General features: G+C 35.7%; 1 protein-coding gene across 8 annotated transcripts in view; it reads right to left on the minus strand.

Moving 5' to 3' along the window:
• The window catches only part of GPHN (gephyrin), a 254,183-nt gene that overhangs the window by 133,712 nt on the left and 93,096 nt on the right, over positions 1–27,375 (minus strand). For all 8 annotated transcript variants that reach the window (XM_088536554.1, XM_088536553.1, XM_088536550.1 and 5 more), the window contains exons 3-4: positions 26,766–26,823; positions 234–326 (exon numbers count right to left, since the gene is read on the minus strand). In XM_088536554.1, the coding sequence (XP_088392680.1) occupies positions 234–326; positions 26,766–26,823 (151 nt within the window). The remainder of the gene's footprint in view (positions 1–233; positions 327–26,765; positions 26,824–27,375) is intronic.

A 27,375-nucleotide genomic window follows, 5' to 3' on the forward strand; every position in this document is an offset into this window, starting at 1 on the left:
TGTAGCCTGGAAGCCCTTTTGGTTCAAATCCAAGCTCACAGTAATTCACTGTACCTCCTATTGCTTTCACTACTCCTAAGCTGCGTGTCATCTGAAATGTCCAAACATATTGAAAACTAAGGTCATACAAACCCTTCCCTACCCCTCCAAAACAAAACGCCCAACCCAACACTGCCCCTTCCCGTACATTTCTACATCAAAGGCAGATTTTTCTTATTCCAAGACTCTCTCACCTCTGGAGTGACATCTCGTGGTGCAAACCCTGTTCCTCCCGTTGTTAAAATCAAATTAAGCTCCTTTTCATCACACCAATCTATCAGCGTCTCCTGAAAGAGAACAGGAATGCTGTCAGATCTGACAATAACACCTGAAATACAGCAATCTCAAAAACACCCCAAGGCTTACAATGTCTTAAAAAGGACTGAAGAAACATAATAAATCAAAGGAATTGTAAAATCGCTCACATTTTTTTTTTCAAAGACTCTAAGCCACTGTAACCAATTCAAGTATCAGGCATAGTAATTTTGGAAATAGAAACAGAAATTCTATTCTCTATCTCTGGATCTGAAATAGAAAATTAAGATTTCTCAGTCATTACTTACTTCAAAGTTTACTTTGATTCTGAATTATACATAAAATGCAGCAGGACATGCTAATGTGTTTACCCATTCAGCTTGGTTTACACGGTTCATTCCTATTGCAGTAATTTTGGTTTCTGTCCTTCACTTTTTTAACAGCCTCGGAAAAATAAGTACAATGCTCCTATAGGCCTCTCCAATAAAAGACACCAAAATACACCTGAAAAAGCAGCACAGAAGTTGCCTCTTATCTTAAATCATCTTTTCTACATTCCCTACTACATTGCAATACTATTCTGTATACTGGTCCCAAAGCTGGAATGAGAAAGCTTAACAGATCTGCTGTGTAAAATTCAGTGAGATAGCACAGTAATATTTCACCTGAACAAAAATTTGACATAAGTATATATATTTAGTTTCAGTATTATCAGGCTACTTATCTCCTATATCTACTGTGGGCAAGCATAATAAGAAGGGTGTCTGCTTGCAGTTCAAATTTAGCTAAAGTGTTATCTGAAGTATACTCATGTATTACTCGGTAGAAAAACAATCTCCAGAAATCAGAGCAATTATTTTTTCTTACAGCTATGCTTATTTTAGCAAATAGACCTTTCTTCAGAAGAATGTGAAAGAACATGAATGCTTCTGCAGTATTATATTGGGGAAGGAAAGAACTGTTTGTGAAAAATTCATTATGTCTCTCATAAAATGAGATCTGAGTATTTGCTGAGATTTAGAAAAAAAATAAAATATTGTTGATAGCCATAAAACTGTCCACAACATTTTTTCACGTACTATCAATTTACATTAATCCTCAGATGTATGTTCTGCAGGCTTAGCACTGCCAGTGTAACTTCTGGCTAAAAAAGAATCATACACATACAGCCTGTTCCAAATTGCAGGTTAAATGAATTTCTGTCTGTCTGCAAGGCCCATGATGCGAACACAGTCAAAAATTACTTGAAGAAGTTGCACAGCCAAAGGTTCTGTGTCTATTTCTCCTCCTCTTTACTCATGCCCTCTGCTTTTGAATTTATTTTATTGTCTTTAATGAAATTACATCTGTCATTCTAACCATCTCATCTTCAGCAGATTCTTTGTAGTTCAGTTGTGTGGGCTGTACCTTACCATGATTCTGGTTATACGAACATTTCAAATAAGCTAAAGAAAACAACGTGCATTATCTGCCTCCAACACATACATCAGTAAACAGCTATCAAGTCTGAATTTTATTTTAGCTTGCATAAAGAAAATCTATATTGCAACAGTTCAAAACATTTTAAATCTTGAAGTTCTTTAACACAGATAAGCAGCATTTTTTTTTCCAACAGCTGACATCCCAAAGCTGTTACATCATTTAGAAAAATATTTGTCTTGACCTCCAACAGTAGAAAATTACAGAGAATTCTTGTGAGGAGTTTCAATGAAGAAAGAGTTTGATGTTACATTTACTAAAAAAACCCACAAAAACTGTCAGTATAAAACAGGAAGTGGAAATTTTGTGCTTGTTTCTTTTTAATTAATTATTTGTACATGTGCAAATATACAACTGTACATTTATTCTTTAGAAAGAATAAATCTTGTCAAGCTCCAGGTGATTTCAGGGAGAAAATAAGTCTTTCATAAGTCTAGTTTTGCTACAGTTCAGTGATATTCCAGTTAAAATAAGGCATCAAAAAGTAATATCACTTGATAGCACATAGAATGATAAAAAAACCAACAGTAAAGAAAAAAATAAATGGTTATACCTCAGTGTACTTGGGTAGGGATATAATTCTCTTTCAAGTTCTTACCATATTAAGGAAATAGCAATTTCCAGTAATAAGAGCTGTGATTATAAAGTGCTAAGTTTGTGTTTTACTGTATTTTTAGAAATGTAAATGGTACCAGTTAAATCTTTTAAAACCACAGAAAAAAAATTTGAGATCAATATTCAACTTATTTGCTTTCACTTTTCAAAATAGTGAAGGAAAAGCTTGTATGAAGATACTAATATAGATTCTGAACACTCCATCCATCTGCTTTCACAGAATCTTGAATTTGAACACAGTGAGCCAGACATTTTCATTCAGTTCCCAAAACGTTAGGAGTCTTTTGTTATTACTTCTGATTTTTTTTTTTTAAATTAATTTAACCTGTTAAGCCAGACTTTGTTTAGTATACAGTGTCCTATTACTTGGAGTGAGAAAAATAAGAAACTGCTGCAAAAACTTAAAAACCACTTTGACGTATCATTCTCCATTAAAACTACGTCCTCTAGAATATTCTTATTTACATTTTAAATATCTAAAAAAAAGAATTACCACCTCAAGCAATTAAGGACAAAAGGCAACACATATTCACTTTGCTGCTGCTACCAGTTCAGCTATATTCACCATTGGCTTAGCACAGGATTGGATTTGCTTTATCTTCAGGTGAGAACTCCTCTAGGCCAGAGGCTTAATATTTGGCAGTATTCCTTTACTGATGTTAAACAAATAAAGTAATGACAATGCAACTCTTCAACTACAGAAAATTCCATCAAATAACTGTTGAGTGTCCATCTCTTCTTCTGTTGTTCCACTAATGACAAGAATTAACAAAAAAAACCCAAGACAGTGGGTCTATAGATTATGTATTCCAATACTTATTCCATTCAAGTCATTGCAACTACATTGATTTATATTAACTACAGTACCCAGTTCTAAAATCTGCCATCAAATTACAACAAGATAAAACAGCACTATGGATCTTTAGAAAAAAAACCCAACCAAATAAATATCTTGTTCTTCTGTAATAATTATTATTCTAAAGCATGCTTTCTCACTGATTTTCTATTGACAAGACAGACAAGGAAAAAACAATTTGGAGTTGGTTACTCTGGACAAATTTTTATTTCTGTCATCCTAACTCGTTCAGCTTTTCCTGTAGTACTACAGGGAATGTATTGATTGCATTTTTTTTTCTCCTGAATAGAAATAAAACAATCAAGTTGTTTCCTTCAGCTTTGAATTAGATCTGGTGTCCTGTTTTATATCCAATTTCTTGGTATTTTCTCTTTCATTTAAATAATTAAGCCCATGTAATATACATTTTAATTCCATCTCTTGCTGCTTCTTCCAGGTATACAGCATACAAGTATACATTCAAACATTATTTTCTTTGATTTTTCTTTTAGCCGCACTAGTTTTGCATTTTTCACCTAGTGGATTTTCCAGGATCTCCATTGACACTTCTTAGACCACAGCTGACAAATGGGCACATGTATGTTCAGTTGACATGACTTATAAAAGCTTGGTATTTTTGACAGTATTCCCTATATAAAGCCTTTTGATTTATGTGTGCTTTAGTTTTCTACTTACTTGCATTTTCTAAGGCATTTATGAACATGACAGCAGTCACCTGGCTTCAACCTCCCCCACAACCTGGAAGTACTGTTGGACTTCCAATGTATTGCCCAGACCTGAAATTATTTCAGTTATTACATTGCTCACTGGAAACATTGTTTATGATCTGCTTGAATTTTCAAGATCGTTTTATTGGTTTTTACCATTGCAGGAAATCTTGTCTCATTCTTTGACTGAGTTAATCTTTCACATACATATTCACTGATCTTGAGGCCAGTAAAGACCATTAACTCGAGGAAAGCATGTCTACACTGTGTGGCACAGCACAAAGATCCTATGTTTACTGTTGATGTATACTTGCAAGTTCCAATAAGCATTGGCATGTTAAGACATACAAAGATAAATGCAAAAATGGTACAAATGTTCTTGCGGCACCACAACTAGGCTAATGAGACCTGTCACCACTTGGTCAATGACTATAGCACTTCAAACTTGTTTCATAGAGGTATTGTAGGCATATCAATGTTCAACACACAAAATTGTCATTAGACTGAGCGGCAGAACAGTGGGAAAGTCACAACTCCAGGACCCAAGCATATCTTTCAGAAAGCACCTTGTCTTGATCTGAAAGATTTAAAATATAGAAAATATCTTTTCACTTAATTTAGATTTAGCAGGATTTTCTAACGACCATCTGCGCATACCATTAAGCATTTGTTATGTTTCATTTAACTGTTTCTTATTGCTACTTTTCTTGTAAAAAGTCTCCCCCTGCCAATGGTACCTGGGAAACCTCGTCAAGGAATGCGCCGTGGCAATGGCTGGCATACCCTTTATGAAACCATTTGTTTGCTGTCCTCCAATCACTGCAAGTAAGTGAACAGGAGAAACAAACAGGAAATTATAAAGGGGTCCTTTCGGGAAAGGAAGGAACAATTTCTTGATCTTTGGAGATAACTCAGGTTTATGGGTTAATTTGCCTAGTAATTGTCTGCAACATCTGTTGCCAATAGGTCTGCTCCCCGATTACTGTCCTTGACTTGTGTGCGTGGGTGTGTGTGTGTGTGGTCTCTGCTTCACTTCAATAAAGGAGCTGAGCAGCACTAAATGTGTAATTAATGATTTCATTTTTAGGGTGATGTGGGCATCCAGTCATTGATATTATACTATGAAGCATGCTCTTTTGTTTATGCAAAAAAACCCAGATTTGAGATAGAAAGATCTGAGATCGTTGTAACTGAGAAATTACGAGTGAATGAGACTATGGAAAAATACACTGAAGAGGAAGTTTGCATGCTGGCAGTTTTGACAAACTAAGATCTCACAACAAACTTTACTTAGTCATGTTGTCTTAACTCCAAACCTCAGCTCACAAAAGTTTAGCCCTGATACTATAGCATAGGAGAGCCAGGCCACTGTGAGTCAGAAATTCACATCACAGGACAAACGCAGAGTAGAAAAACAAAACTTTGAAATTACCTAGGTACTTACTGTACCTTAATACTATAATATTTGTAATATTGTAATACTATTAAAAGGAGTTTGAATTTTCTCTGCCAACTGACCATGACTGGTCACTAAAGTACTGAGGATCTTGCAAGAATATGAACAGACAAAGCAAAACAAAAGCAAGACCTAAATTCCTGCCAAAAAGGAAACCTTTCAAAGGCTTACTCTAATTCTTGCAATTAATTTCATATTTTTTGTCCCATTTCTTCTGAAAATCCTATATCCTATATATCCTATATGCTCAAAAACTCTCCCTTACTGCTTGAAAACTTCTCTGAAAGCGAGAAGCTATGAAGACACTCTCACGGATGGTCATTTTAAACTTATTTTTCTAAACAGTGTTCCAATACAAATGATAAATGAAAGTAGCAAAAAACAAAAACAAACAAACAAAAAAACCAACAATAAAAAAACCTGTCTTACTGAAGTCCACAGGATTGGGAGCACCAACATTGCTCTTGCTTTCCTAACTGCAACCAACACTGTAACTTGCTTTCTTAGTGCTGAGATTAGCACAATGTTCTGAACTGTTAGGCTGGAGAAAGGTACAAGCAATGAAACCCATTGCTGTATTTCTTGAAACATGCAAGACCAGGATAAGATATTCAAACCCTCACTTTTGTGATTCTTGTCCTCTCAGAAAAACAAAAGAGAGATTCGTAATTTAGTTAATTAGCTTGAGGCATTAGTCTTAGTGTAAAACAAGACAAATTGGGTTCAATTGTCTGATTTACTCTACTGAATTAAAATCTACAATGGGACAGCACAGAAGTCTGTATATTGAGTAAGGCACAAGATTTGTTGGTTTCCTTTTGCATAAAAATCCTATCTAATCTACAGTTAGTACCACCAGGATCCTTCTGAAGTAGATGTGGAGTTATTTAAATCACAGCTATTCACTGCAAAGTCTCTGTTGCTTCAGTAGAACAGGCTTCCTCAGGTGTCTGGAGGAAGTGACAGAAGACAGTTAAAATTGCATTTTCCAAACATGTCTATTTCTTGAATCAACCTTCCTGTCCACTCAGATTTCAGCAGCTACATTTGTATATACATATATATATATGTATGTGCACATACACACATGCACATCTTCACATATTGAAACTACGTTAGCAAAAGCACTGAAGTTCAGTGTGGCTTGTTTCTTCAAACACAAAAAAACCTCTTTCTAAAATATGAATATGTACTAACATAAATATTATAGTAGTAATAAAAATCCAGTCTCTTCAGAACTTATTTCAAACTAATTAAAAATTTAATAAAAGAAAATCTTAACTCCTCCTGGCCAGTATTACTCTCTTTAGTGAGAATCTTAAGATCTAATATGTATTCCTCTGATTATTCTTATATCAACAAGCTAAAATACCAATTGCAATTCAGATAAAAGGGGAACAAGGGAGCAAGAAAAAACACTAAACTAATACAAAGCTGCTAATAATAGTTAATCTAAGGTGTCCTTTCTTCAAGGCTTTCTTTTTTTAAAACAGCACATGAAAATGTCATTAACCTTTTGATAACCCCATATATAAATACTGGTTTTGGAGCCATAAACCTGATATTAACCGTCGAGAAAAAGATGGCTTTTTTTTTCCATACATTTTCTACCCCTTTGCATACATTAGTGTTAATCTAAGGTTGTTTAAAACTGCCTACTTTGGATATCCTTTTCAGTATATGAAAAAGCAGCTTGACATTACGCAAAAGTAACTTTCTATAACTAGAGTTCTTAAAAATATCTTACCTATGGTGTATCCACGTCTAGAGTGCATATACCCTACACACAACAGATCAGAACAATTCAGCCAACCCTCTTTGCTGGCTATAACTCAACCTTGATATCCTAGTTCCTATTTTTACCAAAGACATAGAAATGGCAAAGCCACAGAATATCAGCTGTCAACCTTTTTGAGGTGTCAAAATAACATTAAGCTGATGCAATGGTAAGGAACCAGAAAAAGCATGGGGGTTGCATAAGCCAACACAATACATCTCAGACAACTCTGAGTACAAACAGGTAAGAATCATATTGCCATGACAGCCCTCCACTCAGATAACCTGTATATCTTTGCAAGTTATACTTGAAAATAAGTACTCTCAGAATATCCATGTGCATATTTGCACTCTATATTTGCACGTAGAGAAAATCCACATTTCTAATTCCAATCAGGTTCTATTTTTCAATCACTTTTCCTGTTTAATGGACAGATTAAAAATGACTGCAAAGAAGCTTTTGTAATTAAAAAAAAACAAAAGACACAAGAAGCCCAGCTGTGGGAAAATTGTTTAAATTAAAATATTTGTTTTTCTGTAACTAGGAATTTGTACAAACCGGTGATACAATTATAAAATTATAATTGATTCCTACAGAACTCAGTTCAGTTTCTAGATTCATTTGCCAGTTGTAAACAATCTTACATACTATATGTATATTTATCTACAACTGTGCAAAATACTGATTTTTAAATTTTAATATTATTACAAGTTACACAACTTTGTTTTCTGGCATGGTTTTCACAGAAATAGCAAAGTGACTGGAGTGATCATCACTCAAATATCTAAAAAGAAGTTTTTAGATAAGGGGGGGGAACAAAGACAAGATACATGAAATCATGATAGAGACAGGGAACTGCTTTAGTCCAATGCAGATTCTGGGATAAATTCCCCATGTGTTAACTGTTCATGCACATCATCCACAGTCAATGAATGCAATAGTTTTGTATTTTTTTTTTTAAGTCTATTGTTTTACATGTGGAAAAACAAGCAATAAAGAACATTTACCTACCAATAGCTGGTGCATTTTGAGATATTTAGTCCATATATACATTCTAAGAGTGGGTGAACTCGTGGCCTGCTTTGGGGTATCTTGGGAGGTGCGTTCCAGCTCCTCCCCTCCGCCTGCTTGATGCATGAAATCTAGGGCAGAGTGCATCCGCCACCACTTCAGTTCCTCTTAAATGCACAACCATACCTGAAAGAGATTCAGAAAGAGGGGAAAGGAAGGTAGGAGACTAATGTACATGCAGACTATAGGTCTCAAAGAACATCGGTTACTGATAAGTAACCTTTCTTCTTTGAGTCTGCATGTACATTCCAGCAGTGACTCTGAGCAGTTACCTTTGCCTTTTACCACCCAGAAGAGAGTCTGAGGACTCCCACAACCAACCACCACAGCATCACTCTACTGAAAGCTGAAAAAATCCTGGACACTACAGGTCTAATATAGGTAACAGCAAAGATAGAACTCAAGATGGACCTATGCAAGTGTCCAAACATGCACTACAGACACTAGGTTTGACAGTAATCTAGTAGAACATATTTTGGCCATGGGTGAAAGTTCCTCTTGCTGAAGTCCATACACAGTCAGAAAGCCAAAAGAACAATTGTGCAAACGAAGTTAGTTGAACTTCTCGAGTTCCCAGTAAAACAAGCAAACAAACTGAAGCTTACTGAAAGAGCTTGATCTGTGTAAAGAAATGCTAGGACCCTTGTGACATCAAGTATGTGAAGTATAAAATTCAATGGAAGAGGCATAAGACCTGGAGGTGAGTCCCAGAGGACTATATGTTTGGCTACTCTAGAACTTGGACACAGCTTCAGGAAGAAAACTGGAAGGAATGAAGGAAAACTACTCTATAAAAAGTGAGTATCTGAAATGGCAGCTATATAGACCTTAGTTTCCCCTGTCAGTCATTGAGAAAATGGTCACCAGATGTGCCACCTTCCTAGACAAAGGCAGAGAGAGTAAGAATTTCAGAACACCAAGGCAAAAGTATCCTATGAGTTATGTTTTCCTCAAGTCTTTTCAGTTATAAACAGTTCAGCACATCCTGATCAGTAATTTTAGGAAGCTATGAATAATGAAGTGTGAGAACACAAAAGTACTGAACCAGAGAGAACAACCAGAGACCTACATCAAATTATAAGGATTTTTTAAAAAAATTGATATAGCAAATAACCTGAAAAACTTGGGATCAAAACATGGAAGATAAAAGGCAGCAGCAAACACATCACGTTGAAAATACTGCTTTCTTAACAGAATATGCCGGTCTAAATAACAACTTCATGTTACACTGGAGAAAAGCAAGGACTGCTCTAGAGTATGATTCACCTTTTGACATGGAGGGTCCTGAGACCAGGATGACCTGGGATTACAGGTCCTGACCAGATGAAGAATAAGTTTCACAATGAACAAAGAGCTTGAAACCCAGACTACTGTGACCGTGATGAAACTATCAAACGTTTTATTTCTCTAAGCAATAGCAGACTTAGAACACGTAAAGGAATATAAGGTAACTATAGAAAGAGAAGTATGTCTGAGAGGAATGTAGATTCTAGTCCATTTTCAAACAGAAGTCATAATTCTTCCTGTTATGGTGGGTGGCAAATAGGCCCATTGTGAACCAACCCCCTTCATGACAGACTCCTCAAACATACGAACTGATCTTCCATTAATGATCCCAAAGTTGTGATCCTGCTTACATTGCTGGTAAAGAGCTGAAAGAGCTTGGAAAATTAATTGCCAAGAAGTGGTTCCCATTTCAGCCCCTCCTGACAAAGGAGGAGATTCTCATTTCTGCTGCTTGTTTACCACATCGTGGCTGAACTGCCTTTCATCATTCTCCGAGTAAGATTCAGGATGAAAATGAAGAACCTTGCACACCATTTCACACAGCAAAAAGGTCCAGAATAATGAGATATCACCACCATGATTAGAGTTTTGGCAGACATACGGGGAGAGCTCTCAACTGACTCAACAAAAGCACTGAAATTATTAATCCCCAAACCATGCAAAACAGAGATAATACTAGTGACTCAAATGACTAAGTATCTACTAAGTATCCTGGGTCTATTTCCTAAACTGGCAAAAGAATGATAAAGGGAGCAATATCTCAAAATACATTTTTTTTTACATTAAAAATGTATTTTTTTTTTTAACATAAAAGTGTAAAAATTCAGTTTCTGTAAATCTGAGATGGCACAAAAATTCCCTTCAACGTGGGCAGAAGGACATGGCCACTGTGGAATGCTCTGCTCTAGGCCTGCATCAAGATGTCTCCATGGAAAAAAAAAAAGAGTATTATCCTTCTGTTAGGCAAAGATTTCATAAGAATACTAAAAACAGACTTGATAGGAGGAAGAATGATGTTAGGCAATAAAGGAGACAGCACATCTAACCAGGAAAGAAAAAGAAAGCATAGGATAATGACCCAAACCACTCTGCAGATATGAAATAGGCAACTAAATTCAGGCAGTGCTGTGTTTGCATTACCAAAAAGGTATTGAAATTGTCTGCCCTCCATGCATGAGCAAGAGTATGGGAAGAGCTGAAATACAGTCTGTAGGAGTATTGCTAAAGAAATCTCACACAGCAGGGTATGAGTACACCCACAGTCAGAATGTACACAGTGGGATTACTCAAAAAAGAACAAGTCTGTCTTTAATGAATATTTCTCTGCATGTGTTCCAACCCTATTAACTTACAATCAATATCCTATAAAAGGAGAAGCAGCATATTGCAAGTCTAATCAACCCAAGATTGCGGTATGGCTTTATCAAGTCAGACATCTGAGTAAGATGCCAAAACAATGAGTGAATTTTAGCAGAAGCACATGCAGTACTCCAAAGAACAGACAACACTGTGCCCTCTAAAAGAATAGTCCTTTAGGAGTAAGCTGCCTGTATCCTAGTAGAATATAACTAATTACTCCTTGAGAAGGTCTAATTTAGCTAACTATAAAGTACATACAAAAACAGACCTGGGGAGACCTTAGTTATTCCTTATCTCTGACAAATTGCAATGGTAACCCCAAATCAGTGCTCTGATCATTAATACAGGAATACAAAACAGACCTCCAACTTTATGTAGCAACATCTACCAACTTTTCGAAACAGTGAAGCCATTTAATGAGATTGCAAAATATTTGCAGGAATATCCTACCAGCTGAGGGATGATTACTGCCAAATTGCATTCTGCCTAATTAGGATGCAAAAATTAAAAATCTTTTTGGACATCCAGTGCATGTACAGGCCGCGAGACCTAACAACTGAAGACAATAATTTACAGTGATCTGTGACTGTCCTGGAACTGTTAGATCATTTCAGAGAAGCTTTTGCCATGGTGAAATCTCAGGTATCTCAGGTCATCAATCAAATTAACTTATCTCCTGATTATGAATTATATGGGAGTTATCTGTGCTCCACTTTCTAGTATAAGATAAAAAATTATGAGCAGAGAACGTTGTGTGTCACCTGATAGAGAAAGGGTTCTTGTCCAAATAGGCTCACTATATGAGTACGCAGGGATATTCATTTTTTTTTCCACAGGAATAACTACTAGCACAGCCAAAGACAGAGAAGAAAGAAAGTATTTTTAGATAGTAAATGGCTTTCCAAGTCTAATAATCAATGCCAGATTTAGGTTCTAGAAAACCATAAAATACCAAGAGAAAAATCAATTCTTCCATAACTAAGCAGTGTCCTTTATTTCTCCAGTGTAGACAAGGGATGAACACCCTGCCCTGATACATTATTGGTGTGGGGATATATAGATATGGAAGAGAAAGATGTGAGAGAGCACTTGGAAGTGAATACTCAAAGACTGGAGTATTCTGAAACTGGTTAGACCACACTGCACCATGATATGTTGATCAGGAGTAATCTTGAAAACTGTACAAATTGATCTTAAAAGGGACAAGGAAAGGATAAAACCCATTAAGATTCGATAAAAGTTCTTAATGCAAATAATAGGTTGACTGTTGTTGAAGGCCACGACAAACAAACAACTCTGATCGTTACAGGAAAAAAAAGTCTTTTCCTTTGAAGCTCTTGCTTTTTCTTATAGAGACAAAGCATAATCATATACATATATATATATATATATATATGACCTGATAATAGCCTGTCTTGTTGTTTAGGAGACTGTTTTTTCCTTCCTAAACTCTGCAACATAAATATCCAAAAACTAACATCTATTGAGAGAACCTTTTGGCACATAAGACAACCAATTTTTAAATTAAAAAGGCCATTCTCTTCAAAGCAAAGACATTTTCAAGATTTAACGTATGCTCAGTGGGCGCTCTCTTTATAAGCCTAGAGAATCATAGCAATTACACACGATACTGGGTGAATGCTGTTGCCATAGAATTTGATGAGCTCTCTGCTGCTTCTGTTGTGCTTGCAAAGGTATCTTAGCATTAGCTGGTCCCACTCCAATCAAAGATTTCAACTGATCATTACGCTCAGGAGCAATCTGAGGCAGAAAGCCTTTTGCTACCTAGAAATGACCACAGAGTGTCAGATCCTCTGTGGAAACGTTCTTAAAAAAAAGCTGAAAGCTGTTTATTTTTTCTTGATATATCCTCAAAATCAAATTCCTTGGAGTAGCAATAAAAACATTCAAAATGCTAAAGAGATTTCAAAATCATGCTCCAACTGTCTCTGCAGCTGGTGTAAATGAAGCTAAATCTGCCAGGATACTAAGGTTACCCAAACATGCCTTTTTCAGAGTATGGCAAATCTCAATAACAACTTCGGACATTTCTGCAGAATTCCTTGCACTGTGATCTCCAGAGTTTCTAAGGTCCTAAATTCTTGAAAAAGATTTGTTACTATACAGAAAAGACGCTGCCAGTTTGTTAAATGGTTTTTAAAATATGTATATACACACATTTATTATATATACATAATATTTATATATTATGCATCATACTGAACTGAGGTGCAGATAATTTGGTAAAAGTCTGCCTAACCTGGTAAAGTTGCTGCAAAAGGAACAACAGCACTTTTCTTCACAGGAGAAATCTCCCTCAAACTTACTTCAAAATGATAAAGGATAGATAGGACATGAATAAACGTTGAAGCAATACATGAAAAGAACTGGAAAGGATCATTCTAAACAGAATCACCTGCCATCTCTCATTTTTGTAAAAACATATGCCAAACTGCACTTGCTAAAATTTAACAATCATAAAAGAAATACTTACTAATAGGTACAATGAGAATGGGAGAAATAGGCAATGTTTTCTCCTAAAGGAAAAACAATCCTTAAAAATGCTTATTTTTGTGACATTAGAATTCCACTACTAATTGTGGAATAAGAAACACTTGCACTTAAAACATTGCCCATACAAGCATTCCCAACCCCTAACCTCAAATGAATTAAGGCTGCAGTAGTTAAGTGACTCTGGCAGTGAAGATATTTGTTATTAATTGATAAGTGAAACTCTCACAGAGTGTGCTTCAACAGGTATTAATGATTTATAAAGACTGACATGATGAACAAGAACCTGATCTTGAAGTGCCTTTTTCCAGTAAAAGCAAATGAAGTCTTTTGCCTTTTACTCCTGAAAACAGTTTTTCTAAGAAACATGCTTTGGTACTCCTATAAATAATGAAGTTGAATATTTTTCAGCAGCCACAAAAACACATAGCACTAGCTTCTAAGAGAGGAATAAGTAGCTGCAGAGGCATTTTTTTCTTGGGCTATGCAAATTCTACCTCCTTTCCTGAAAACTTCCTTTTTCTTCAAATAAATGGTGGTCTCTTTTTTTTTTTTTTTTTTTTTTAAACTTTGTCCTAATTCCTATGTCTAGTTTCAAAGATGGACCTATTTTTAATGTGTTCAACTACATCACAAAAGCAATAGAGAAAACAGAGCATCTGTTATGGGTGAGCGTAACGATCCACACATGAGAAACAAGGAGTCCTGGAATGCGTAAAACTAAGTCTCCCCTCAGGGAATATTAACTATATATTAACTACAGTTAAGACAACTATTTACTAAGACAGTGAGTACTGCTGCAAACATCAAACCAAACAAGGATATCTTGCTTAATGACTTAAAATAGAGTGAAGAAACTGAGACTACCTGGATGCTCTTTCCTATTTTTAAATTGACTGGGAGACTCTAACTTTTTGCAAGCATGTACTTTCAAGGGATTTTATATGCAGTAACCAAAATGATGTCAAGATTGCTCTAGACTTTACTTAAAGAGTTGCAAATTAACAGCTATGTGGTATAGCTATTCTTATATGCAAGTTCTCAATCTCACGTAACTTTTATTATGCTATTTTTCATCATGATTAATGCTTGAGATAACTATTCAAAAGATACTTCTTAAGCTTATTTTGAAACTGCCTTCACTTGGTTTATCTGAAGTTTATATTAAAATACCATAACAATCTAAGGAAATTATATGATTAAATGTCACAGTAAACATATGCGCATTACAATTATTTATCCCCCTCCTGTAGATGGCGTCTAATGCCTCTCTCCTCTGATCTTTCCTGAAAGGGAGCCGAAAGAGAAAACATACACACTTTTTGTCTTCCAAACGTTTTGCCAAAAGGATGAGCATGGACAACCAGTAGTTGCAGAAACATTTGAGGGGTGCAGTTGCAGGTTCTAGTGAAAACAAGTGCATTCCTGTTGTTATTGCCATGCTTGTATCAGACAGAAAGGGGAGCTTATGCACCTGAAATGTCCACTGCTTCTCAGGAACAGAAGTCCCTCTGCTCAAGCATGAGTCATTTCCAGAGTTGTGAAACCACTGAAAGCCCTCTGGACTAGGAAGTGCTTGTTCTTTAAAGACACACAGGGTAACCTTTAAAAGAATCTTGAGTTATTTATATTCTTTGTAAAAATAAATAAATAAATAAAAGTTGCATAAGAAATGGTAAGTCTTTTTGACTGGGTATTACATGCACTATATACAATTGCTCTAACACACGGTCTCTTGTATGAAAATGTTTAAGTAATTTCTGCTTTTTTAATTGCAAAACTTTCATGTCTGGACATGTTAAATTATGTGTTCAATGCAGCTTAAAACCAAGGCATCTCAATAATAAAATATTGTATTACTCCTTTCTAAGACTTGTATCATCTCCCACACGTTCTAATTTGAGGATGATGATGCATGCAGTATATGTTACCTCTGGACTACTACTTTCCCTTTGTAGAAACAATTGCCACTTTAGTGCTGGAGAGTGATGAAGAGCCTACACAGTCAGAAGAGTCATCCATGGAGTATTTTCAGTAACACAGAGTAGGCGGGATGAGTGTATGTAAGAAAGTATGCACTCAATTTCATCTATGAGCAACTGGGCAATAACCTCTGGAAATTAAGGACCAGGCAATCTTCCATTTATAATGTCTCTGAGATACACCATGAATTTCCTTTTTGTTTCAACAGTGACCACTGTTGGAGAATGTTTTTCTACTACATGCTGCTATCTTGCAAGTACTGAGAGTCTTTTCTCTCCTATATGGATTCTCTCTACAGGCAAGATAACACCTGTGATAATTGAAGATCAAAAACAAACAACAAACACACACACAAAAAAATCCCAAGGAATTTCTGTTCTCTTGAGAGTTATAAGCTTGTGGTTTGAAAACATGTCTGCCAGGAATCTGCAAACTCTATATAATATTATTCTAAAAGCTTTTACATTTGTATCCTTTGAATTTCACAGTATCTTACACCTTGTCTATGTATCATTTTTGCTGCTGGAGCTGTGAGCATCAGTACCAAGCATCTCTTAAAAAAAATGAAGCAAATTTCCAAGCCATTGTAAATATTTCTTTCTAAATGTCAGAGATTATTTAGTAATTCATTAAGTTTTCAGTTGCTGCTTTAGCTTTCACTTCTGGCCAACTCTAGAAATAGGGTTATTTTTAGTAGGAATAACATTTTTAGCCTCTCACCCTAGCTCCAAAATATCTCCCAAGATAGCATCATAAGTACTTCAGCGACAGAATATGTATTTTAATGGAACGAGAAGTATATCATATTCTACCCTAAAACTAACGTTACAAATAAAAACATTCTTTTTTCTCTACGACTCCTTTACTATCTCATTCTTTACATATTGGAAAACTTGAGTTTCATGTACTTTAGCCTTTGAATGTTTAGAAAGAGAGAATACTAATCATGATGAAAATGCTAGGCAGACTAACACGTTTTTTGTTTAGTGAATTGAAGATTATAACTAGCAAGTTAACATCTGGCCGTCCTCATTTTCAGTAGACAAAATCATAGACAAAAAAACACAATTTCCCTTTATCTGTGCGTATCTAATGGTCATTTCATTTGCTGGGTCCCTCAGAAGTCAACTCAGGACACTACCACTGTGAAAGCTTTAACAACACTTAGAACATAGCACTGCATAAATACCTTACTTTTCAAGTGCAACTATCCCTTGTGTTTTCTCACCTAAAGAAGCATTCACAATTCTGCGCAACATTTAGAGATACTCCATGCTTTTGTATATAAACAAGTTCTTTACAGTTCTCCAATTTCTAACTTATGCATCTTTGCTTTAAAATACTATGAAGACAAATGTTATGTCAGTTGTTATTTACAACAACAAGGTACTATATAAACCTAAGGTGTTAACCTTAGCATCCCAAATGACTCCCAGCTTTGTTTTACATGCCACCTCTTTATATACTGCATTACTTTCTACAAGTTTTGCTTAAAACACATAACACGCTCTTTGCCTCAAATACACACAGATTTGTTGTTTGCTATTTTATCAAAGAACGAGAATTTCAAGACATCTTGAAGTCAATCTCTTTCATTCACAAGGCATCCTTAGATACACATGCTCATTTTGAAGAGCAATAAATACTTGGGAAATTTCACTTATTTCAAATAACGTTTAATTACAAAGACCCCTTCATCTTTGTGACTGAAAAAGAAACCTTTGAAGTGACTGTACTGAAGGGTAGGAATTTCTACAGCAGAGCAGCCTATTTCCATTTAGTAGAGAGGTTTATGCCGTCATACTACTGAAGCAACACAGTGAAACTGTTACAATATTCAGTCCTAAAAAAACAAGGATATTGTGGTAGAGTATAACTACAGCAACATAGCAGTTGATAAGGAATAGGAGAAATAAATGCCAGTCTACGCAGAGACAGGGAGAACAAATATACGTTACCTTTGCAATGTTTACATCCCGTCTAGTCTTGTCACCATGAGGAGACAGCTGAAACTGAAGGCAAACATTTCTGACAGAACAGCCCTAAAATTCCTTGTATAGGTTTTTAAAAGACAATATTTTTAAAAGTAAAACTCTGCAACCACTGCACCTTTTCTGAACTCTGATGACTCAGTGGCATTCTCTCTCTTGTACATTTCTCTAAGGACGATTAAGTCACATCATTTCTAAAACCCTACTGATAATTCAAAGGTACAGAGCCACTGTCACAGGAAATAAAATCAAAATGCTAGGTATTTTATCACTGTGGTGTCCAGAGGAAGAACATATCAAAAGCACAGAGACAGGAACATTGAAAAAGAAAAACATTAAATTTTAATCTTATATTAGCATTAAACTTGAAACAAATCATGCTTCTTGCCCAGATAGGCAACACTTCTTAGGGAGCGCAAAAATGTTCCAGAAAAGCAAATATTCCAACTTGGACCACACTACATTACATCAAATGCACTCTGTTATGAAAGTATTCTGGTTATTGTACTTATTTTACTGCAAATTATATAATGCTATTGGTAGCCAGAAATAATTAGCTTTTGTTACAAGCATAGTTCTCTGAGACTTTTTGCCCATATTGACCCTACTTTCCTTAAGCACAGGACTGGACCCATTTCATTTGGGCAATAGCCACGCACCCTGCACTCCCACTGCCACCCCGAGGCATCAATTAAAAGCCCTCAATTCCCTCAAAGCCCTCAATTAAAAGCCACAGAGAAGTAATTCCACAAACTGTGGCTAACACAAACTAGACAATCAGAAAAAATATGGTAGTTATCTGTGTTAATTAACACTACAAGGTTTTTTTTTTAATCCAGAAGACATGGGAGAAGTTCTTGGGAAATCGTTTTTCTCCTGTGCGCTGGTGTTAGAGCAACAGTCTTGAGAGGACCAGTTTGTTTCAGCTTGTCAAGATACCTGCCTCAGCTTCCGTACTTTAAAGAAATACAATATAGCCAAACTTTAATGTGAGAAAGGCTTCCTCTTGCAAATTCTTCCTGAACCCCTTTAATAACATGTATTCAAAATTATTATGAATAACATAGATCCTAATGTATTCAGCTAACATTTGAGGTTACTGTATCGCAATTTTATAGATACCTCAGATGAAATCCTGAATCCTGGGCAATACAATGCCCTTTCAGTTGTCTATGACAGGCATGAGAGAATTCAAAACACCTCTTAAGAGCTCTATTATCTATGGGGCATTTAGCATGGGGCAATCCAGAAAGCAGTTAAAGAATGCGACACTGTTTCATGACTTACTGTTGTGATGCTCCCTGGACCTCTATATCATTTCAACAGCCTGGGCTATCATTCTTCTGAGATTGTCTTCCACAATGTCTGTGCACTCTATAATTTCACAGCTCTGATGACAGAGTATTGCTGTGGTAGTTGCAGTATGACACTGTGAATCCCACACTATTTGTAACCCTAATGGATTATGCTAACAGTAGAAGAGATGTCCTGGAGGGTGATGATGTCCCTCTGTTAGCCTGTTAGTTCAGAACAGCAGTGCATCTTTGATGGTCCTCTCTTACTGGACTTTGATTCATACTGCAAAGTGGTCTTAAAGCATATAAACTGCTACACTTGTAGAGAAAACTCATTTGTAAAATCAACTTCAGCTGTACATGTGCTACATCCTATGGACATTAACTTCAGTCAAGGGACATGGAGTTCAAAAAAACCCTTACTAGTAGTAGTTAGAAATAAAACATACCACTAGGAATATAATGTGGGTGTTGGGTTCCTAGCATCAACTGTTTTACTCGGCACACACATGGGTGTGCATTAACTATCTTGAGTATTGTCTGTGTTATTAAATGCTCAGTTCTTAACATGGGGGTACAGCAAAACTGAGGCTAAGGAGAGCATTTTTAACTTCACTGCCTTTTGCTTATATTGTCAGAGATGAGATGAACAACTTGCCCAACATGCTCAAAAAAATTAAAAATCCACTGAAAGCTTTCCATTTTATATTTGTTCTCAGAGACAGCTCATCAACATGACATCTCATCTAGATAAATCTTGTGCATCTAATAAAAAAAGCATCTGGACAAACAAAATGCCTCTAGCCACATGGTTCATCATCCCATCTGTCTGTTATAAAGACTGTTTTACACCATTTCCTTTTGAAATTTCCTCAAAAGAACTTCTCTGTTGGCCTTCTGTTAAAAAACATAATGTTTCCTATTCCCTTTTAGGCAGTGGATTTTATGCATGATTGGCTAACTAATAGGATTAGGGCATCACAAAAAACTGTAATCAGAGAAGTTTAATTAGGTGTAATCATGTACTGAAGTACTAAGCATCACTGCATTAATACAAATTTTATATGCTTGCGTATCACAGGGAGGCATGTGTCATTTCTGGTATCTCTCTACCGTGCTTTTTCAATCAAGCCATTTATTTATTTATTTATTTTAAAAGCATCTAGATATAAAATTTAACACAAAAGCAAACAAAGCACACTACCAGAAATATCTGTATTCTACCAGCTACAAATCTTTTTCACAAAAGTACAATCTACTGAATCACTTTGTGATGAAAAGATGATGTTGTGTTATAATCAGATAAGGTATCAGCTTCAGTAGCTCTAAGTTAATGCTTTCCGCTATTAGGTATTTCTGTTGTTGGACATTTTTTTAATTCTCTGTTATATTTCATTTCCCTACATATAATAATGTTTATAATTGACTGTGATATTATGTGTAAATATCTATGGATATCTTTCTTTTTAAATAACTGATCATTTTTCCAGTAGGTACCCTGTTAATACTGCCAATCATAAAAAGAAAAATAAAGCTATGATAGGACAACATCACATTTCTTCGACAGATATCAAAAAAGAGTCACCAGAATACCCTCTTATATGGCAGACAAACAAACAAAACTTAATATAAATAGGTCAGATGGAAAATTATTTTTAGCATTCTTATATAAGCTTTATATAAACATTTTATATAAGCTTTACTATAAACTTGATTTCCTTATATGCTGTGCTAAAAGCTATCTGCTGCTCAGTGAAGCTGCTGAGGGACATCTCTCCTCTCACGGCCGCTGCATGAGAGCCCCTTTGGAGCCGGCTCGCCTAGGGAGCACCACAGAGAGCATCGCCCAGCGCGCCGGGACACGAGAACTCGAGCACACCTCAGAGATAATAAAAAGTTGCTCCTAGGCCTGCCTGGCAGAGTTGCATTTACCAGAGACAGAAAGTGAACGCAAGGCAGCAGGATGTCAGGACAAAACGGTTACCCTGGGCATAGAGCAAGGAGGGGAGTGTTTTTCGGTGGCGTACAGTTTGCTGGAAAACAGGAGGATTTGTCCAATTCTAATGTATTTAGTGGAGAAAGACTTAGCAGGCAAATAGGATGGCACATGAACCCCCGCTGCTGAAGGACAACAGTGCAGACATCCTGCTCAACCAGGAAAGCCTGAGACCCCAGCAATGTCCCGGTATGTCTTGCAAATTAACCTTCATCTTTTACTCCTTTTTCACTGGAGAGCAACAGAACTATTTGCTTTGAGACATAAATAATAATACCATTAAGATGATCATATAACAGTGGTATGGCAATTCACCTTAAAGGAATTCACAGCCTCCGTGCCTTTCCCTTCTCCATGCTGTTATCTTCCAGGATATGCAAAGCACCGGGTCAACTACTTTTGGATCCAAGATCCAAGTTCACAGTAAAATAAAAGACACATTACTTTAAAGCATCTTTCAAGCCTTGAGTTCAAGGCACCATTTCTTTGATACAGATGAGGATGCTGAAATATCAAAACCTAAATTATTCTGTTTAGTTACTCTAAAATCTTTTATCATTTAATCTTTAAATCAATTAAGACTACTGCAAGCATTCAGAACACATAACAGTTTTTTAAAAGAGCATTTTTAAAAGGTTGTACTATCTACCATTAGTTAATATTATTTACCAGTGCTTCCTAATACTTTATCTTCACCACATGCACACATTATGGGTCTGCAGATATAAGATCATACAAACAGTCATATTCTAGTCATGGCAATGCCTGTAAAAGGCATGCTCTTACCCAGCCCTATCCACGATCCATGAGATAAAGGCACCATAAAGTGCTATTAATTTAGGTTACAGGAAACACTTTATTCTTTTCAACTACTGTCTGTGTCTCAGATTGTGTTTCCTTGCAAATAAGAAATGCTTCTCGCATTAGAACAGCAATTACTAACAGGGCCTCAACACTATCAATATTCCCCACAGCCTCCAAGAGGAAAGGACTTTTCCCTTCTAGAGGTGGTGTCCTCTGTGACATCCGCGGCCAAACGTTCTCCAAGATCACAGAGCCTCTAAAAGAAGATGTCAACACAGAAGATGTAGGAAAACAAGTAATGGTAATTGCTATTCTCAAGCAAAAAGTTAGTGAGTACATTTTGATATCCAGAGCATTTAAGCATTTGGAGTCCTTGCCAGACGAGCAGAGACAAAGTACTCGAGATACCTGAGTAGACATAATAGCGATTAGCAGCTGATCACAAACAGAGGTGAAGAAATTTGGGTGATCCACACATATTTGGTAGTGTTTCTTCCAAATCAAAAAAGTAGATAAGCCTCTTTAACACTAAGTGCCAAAAGGAAAGATCCTCAGCTTTGCCCCCGCACTAACATAAGTTGCATGTCCCATTCTTATGGGCATACAGGAAATATTCTGACATACAGTATCATGCAGGCATTTAGCATATATGATGTCTAAAGCTGAAAATCTCAGGGAAAGTCAAAGGATCAGCTGGACAGACTTTTATTTGCAGTCATTTCAAATAAGTATATTTTCTGATGTCAGAGTCCAGTATCAATGCAGTCAGTAATCGACATTGAAATAAACTTACTTTGCTCACAAATATGTTCATAAATACAATTGCGTAGAAGAGCTTAAATCTCCTGAATTCCTAAGTCATCTAGAGAAATTAACATCTAGGATGACAAACTGTCCCTTTTGCCCTCTGGCTACTTCCCTCTTTCACCTCATCTTTCTTATAACTTTTGTCTCTTGGATTTCTACAGCAGAGGAGTCTGGTGCTTGACTTCCTTTCTCAAAATGAAAATGTTTTGAGAGCAACATCCCCAGGTCTTGGAACCCTATCTCTTCATGAGAAGGATTTTCATATACTACATTATTAAGAGAAAACATATTTCTGAAGAACACTATCCTTATCATTATTCATAGAAGGAGGTCTGTATTCTTAAATGTGGCTTTTAATACTTCACATACAGGTGTTTTCATGTAAAGGCTATATACCAAAGAATTACAGGTGTTCTTTAGGGTACATAAAGCATATTTCTGTGTGAAATGGCAGACAACAGGACTAAAATCCCATCTTCTGCGACAATTTAAAATGCAAACTACAACCAAAACTACAACCAAGAACAACTTCTGACAAAACATTCCCTAAAATTGACTACACTACTAGAGGAGGTAACAATTTAATTGACTCTCTACATTGGAACATGTTTCTCAGACCAAACGTATTACAAGAACAAAATACAGTGGTAATGTATTTGCTGTGCACATTACTTTTATGAACTGAACAGACACTGCCAAATTCATTCCTGGTCTTGAAACTGTGAAATGCTCATAGCCCTTCTTGAAGAAAAGCATATGGAGAAACACTTAAAAAAAGGAACAATTACATTCATCTCTGTTGTAGACCTGCAAATCCAAACAAAACAAACATTTCCAGAAGTCTATTAATGACTGGTTTCCAGAAAAGCTATCCTTCACTCATGCATTTCCTTTGAAATGACAGAATGCTACAATCGAAAAGAGCAATACAGTATCATGAATTATAAGATATCATGTTTACATCTAACAAGATCTACATGTACATCATACAAACTTTCCCTCACTGATAACAATCATAAATTGTGCTTTATGCTTAAGGCAAACATCAACTTGTAAGTTTTAAATTGTAAATTGTATTTTGTCTTGCAAGTCTTTAACTACAACTAAGTAAATGTATTTCTGCTGTTTTCCCCTTGATTTCAGACTGCTGTAGATGCTGAAAAACTGTAATAGGGCAATTCTTTATTTGATAAGCTTGATAAGGTGCCTCGGGGCTCCTTAGCATAGGATGTATGCTATCATCTGTCAAAAAATTCTCCTAATTCAAACATCTATGAACATTCCAGTGAATCAGCGGGATGGGCAGCTTTGATTAGCCAGCACTCAAACATCCTCCTGCATAGCAATAGGCATACGTATGCACAGGCAATATTCTAGACACACAAACCACTTATGTGCTTGCACACATCTATGCAGAATAAAACCATGTACATGTATTCAGATACAAGTTCAAATATATTCTAAATACTCTGGAGCAGAAAGACTATAAACACTTAAAATAGCTGTTTATGCAATATAGGCAAATACATTTTCATATGTATACATTATACAGGGTATTTCTGAAATTATTAATACGCTTAGAAAAACACATTTCATTAACCATCTAATGATATTATGCAGCTGGCAGCTATAGTAAGGTGTATTGCCTTTTTTATGTCCCACAACCTCACAGGTACAGTCTCTGCTTACAATAGTATTCTACCTAACATGCAAATATTGCCAATTAGCTTGTGAACTTGTTTTCCCACGAACTATTTTCAGCTGTGAGAGAGGCTATTCAAGCTCTATTTCTAGAATATATGGAAATGCCATCAGACTTATTTATTTGTCATAATGATCACCATTCTTCATCTGAAAAATTATCCTCCTTTGCCATTTAAGCAAGCATACTTCGTTTGTCCTATATGAAAGCATTAGGATTATTCCAACTCCTGTGGACTCAATTAAGCAATCTGTCAAGATAAATCATATATTAGAAATGGAGATATTTTTCCTTGCATTTCCAACAAATTAAAAACCTTAAAATTCTGTATTTAAATAGTGAAGGGATAGTTGTGAGGCAAAACATCTCTGAACACGGAGGAAGATTGTCTTCTGCTCTCTCTAAAGGTAACATTCCAATAATGCCATTTGTTCTCCCTTTCATGTCCTTCTCTCCTCTTCTTCCACTCTAATTGCAGAAGCTTTTCAAAATTTAAGACTCCCCCGCCTCTTTTACTGCAAGGATACTCTGTCTCCCTGCTTGGCAGCTGCTGTTCAAAACAACTTCCTTCAAGTTGTGTTGCCTCATTAATTCAGACACAGAATAATACTTTTCCACATTTACTACAGATTTGTCAATTCTACTCACTGCTATTGTGCCTTAGCATCTTGCAGTAGGTGCCTTATTTCGAACGAATAACATTTTTTGTATTACATAACCTCAAACACAAAATTCTCATTCTCTCTGCTTCAGAAAAAGAAGGGACAACTTTGAAAAGACACATCTTTTAAGGTGCATCTTTTAATGGGCTGACTTCAATAACAACCTAAAAAAGCACATTTCCCAACATGAGACAACTAGTAGAAATATAACAGGTGATTTTTTTTCCCAAACACTTGAAGTAACTCTTAGAACAGCAGAATCTTCCCTCTACACTTACATGCTGGCAACACTGAGATGAACAAAGGCTGTTCTTAACTCTTTCACCAATTCCCAGGATCTCAAGTATCTAATCGCCACACTGAGTAAGAAAAAACTGAAAAGCCTTCTTCCTAAGGCTAGCAGAAAAACACATTCCCACGATTACCAATCATGCCAAAATTAGTTAAGCTTTTATTTCTAATGCCCTGGAGTTCCATTTTCCTCTGTTCAATGAACTCACTTTGCACAATGAAGACAGAAATATCAGCTTCATTTTCTCTGCTAATATTATAGTTTACAGTTTTTGATGGTTCTTTATTTCTTACTGTTTTGCTACTGTAATCTGAATATCATGAAAATATTACTCAATAGTAATACGTTTTGAAAACCATCTTTCTGTCCTTTGGATTTCAAAGGCAAAAGATTGTATCCACCCTAATAGATCATGCTCCTCTTACAATTCAAGACAGAGGAGTCCTTGGGTTTCAGAATGTGGAAATAAATATTGGTTTTAGTAGTGGCAGAGTGATATTTTTGATTCTGATGCAGTTAGAAGCAACCACAAGATTTGCCTACAATGTAATGTATGTTAATTGAAGAGGAAGAAATGTTCACAACTTCACATGGTTTTAAGTCATGTCCAGTTCAGACGATTATATAACCACTTTCATTTACTAGTTTTTTACACTATTTTTGGCTCCCTGAACAGTCAGAAGTGAATATGTGAAACTGAGCATCAGATCAAATAGTTATAAAGAGCAAAGCAATAACAGGTTAGACTGACTGCAAATATAAACACATAAATATAGAACCTGTTACACCGAAAACGCTAACAAATGTAGACCAAACTTGCAGTTAGCACCAATCTTTTGCTTCACTGAGGAACAAAACTGATACAAATTGCTAAAGTACTTTGCAGGACTGGACTCAGTTGAAGTCAATTTTGCTATAATGAATGTGTCATTAAAGATAAAAGTTCAGCATTTATTGCAGTCACTCTATAAAACCAAAGAGCTTTGGATATTTTTAAGTAGCAATGATTTCCACTTATCAATTCTAAAGACGGAGATAATACTGAAAGAGTTGGATGCACTTTTGATTTCAGAAACAAAAGGGTGCCGATTTATATATATATATATATTTTAACAAGAATGTAACTCAGTGTTTACAGTAGTCCTGCATCTATTTTCAGGTATCTAAACACAGATGCCTTGAATCAAATAAGATTTTGGCATTCAAAAATCCTCTTGAAGTCATGTTAGTCTGAAGGTAAACTACTTATAAAAAGTCTAAATAGGGAACTAGAAGTTTTCCTTAAGCACCGTTCTTCCCACGATACTACTAGATTAGAATAGGGTAGATAATAGCAATGGCTCTGTCAGATTTAATAATTGATAAATATACTTAATCTGTTGGAAAATTTTATTTTTTTTTAAACTACTAATTCAGTTTTAATTTTAAAACATACAGTTTTAAGAGCTTTGGACTTAATATTGAACTTCTAAAAGAGTTTTAAATAATTAGGACTTTGAAAATATCAAGATGAATACATACATAAATTGTGCTTCATCAAATAAAGGAGGGTCTTAAAATGTATGGAAAGGACAAAGGTTTATTTTTATCGTTACAGTAGTTCTTCATTTTAGATATTTAGATATTGTTCCATTTAACTGATCAACTCAGATATTCACTCTTATAATCACTCAATTTCTCTTTTCAGAATTCATCAAATAGGATAGTAAGGAAAGGCACTCTGTGCATTTCAAAGCAAGAAATAAGACAGCTTCTTTCATGAAATGTTTTGGTAGTTCTCCCAAAAAACAAATTCAGTGTTGAAAGGCAGTAATACTGTACCTTGATTTCTTCTATTTCATCTGGCACTATCTTGTATGCAGCTATAGTCCCACCCAACCTAAAATTGGGAGAAGAAAATATTATCAAAATCAACAAAAAGCAGAGCATAGCGATACTATCACAACTAGCTTAAACACAAAAAGGCCTCTTACCTTTTTAGAGGTAACACAAACAAACAAAAAAACCCCAAAATAACAGGAAGAGAAAAAAAACGCCTTTAAACAAAAATCATCTTTGCATGATTTTGAATAATTATTAGAAATAAGGTGTTCTTAACTAGTCAGAAAGGTAATAATTAGGTCAATCACATTGAACTACCGTCACTTTATTCATTACATCAACACCATCAATCATCATATTCTATTTTTTTTTGTTATTGTGGATGAACTTGAATATTTAAAGACTGATGTGTTTTGTGTTTAGTACTTCACTCAACTGCTACACAGTCTTAAATGTATCTGAATACAATCCTAGAACTTCAAAAATTATAATCACACATGTGCATGTACACACCTCACCCACCAAATAAGCTATCGCTCACATTTTTGAGAAGTCTCTGGGGTTCATGATTGGTTGAAAAAAAAAGAAAAAGAAAAAGAAAAAAAAAGGT

This window comes from Tinamus guttatus, unplaced genomic scaffold (assembly GCF_059628265.1).
Source record: "Tinamus guttatus ecotype Peru unplaced genomic scaffold, ASM5962826v1 Tinamus_guttatus_pri_ptg000676l, whole genome shotgun sequence".
Lineage (NCBI taxonomy): Eukaryota > Metazoa > Chordata > Aves > Tinamiformes > Tinamidae > Tinamus > Tinamus guttatus.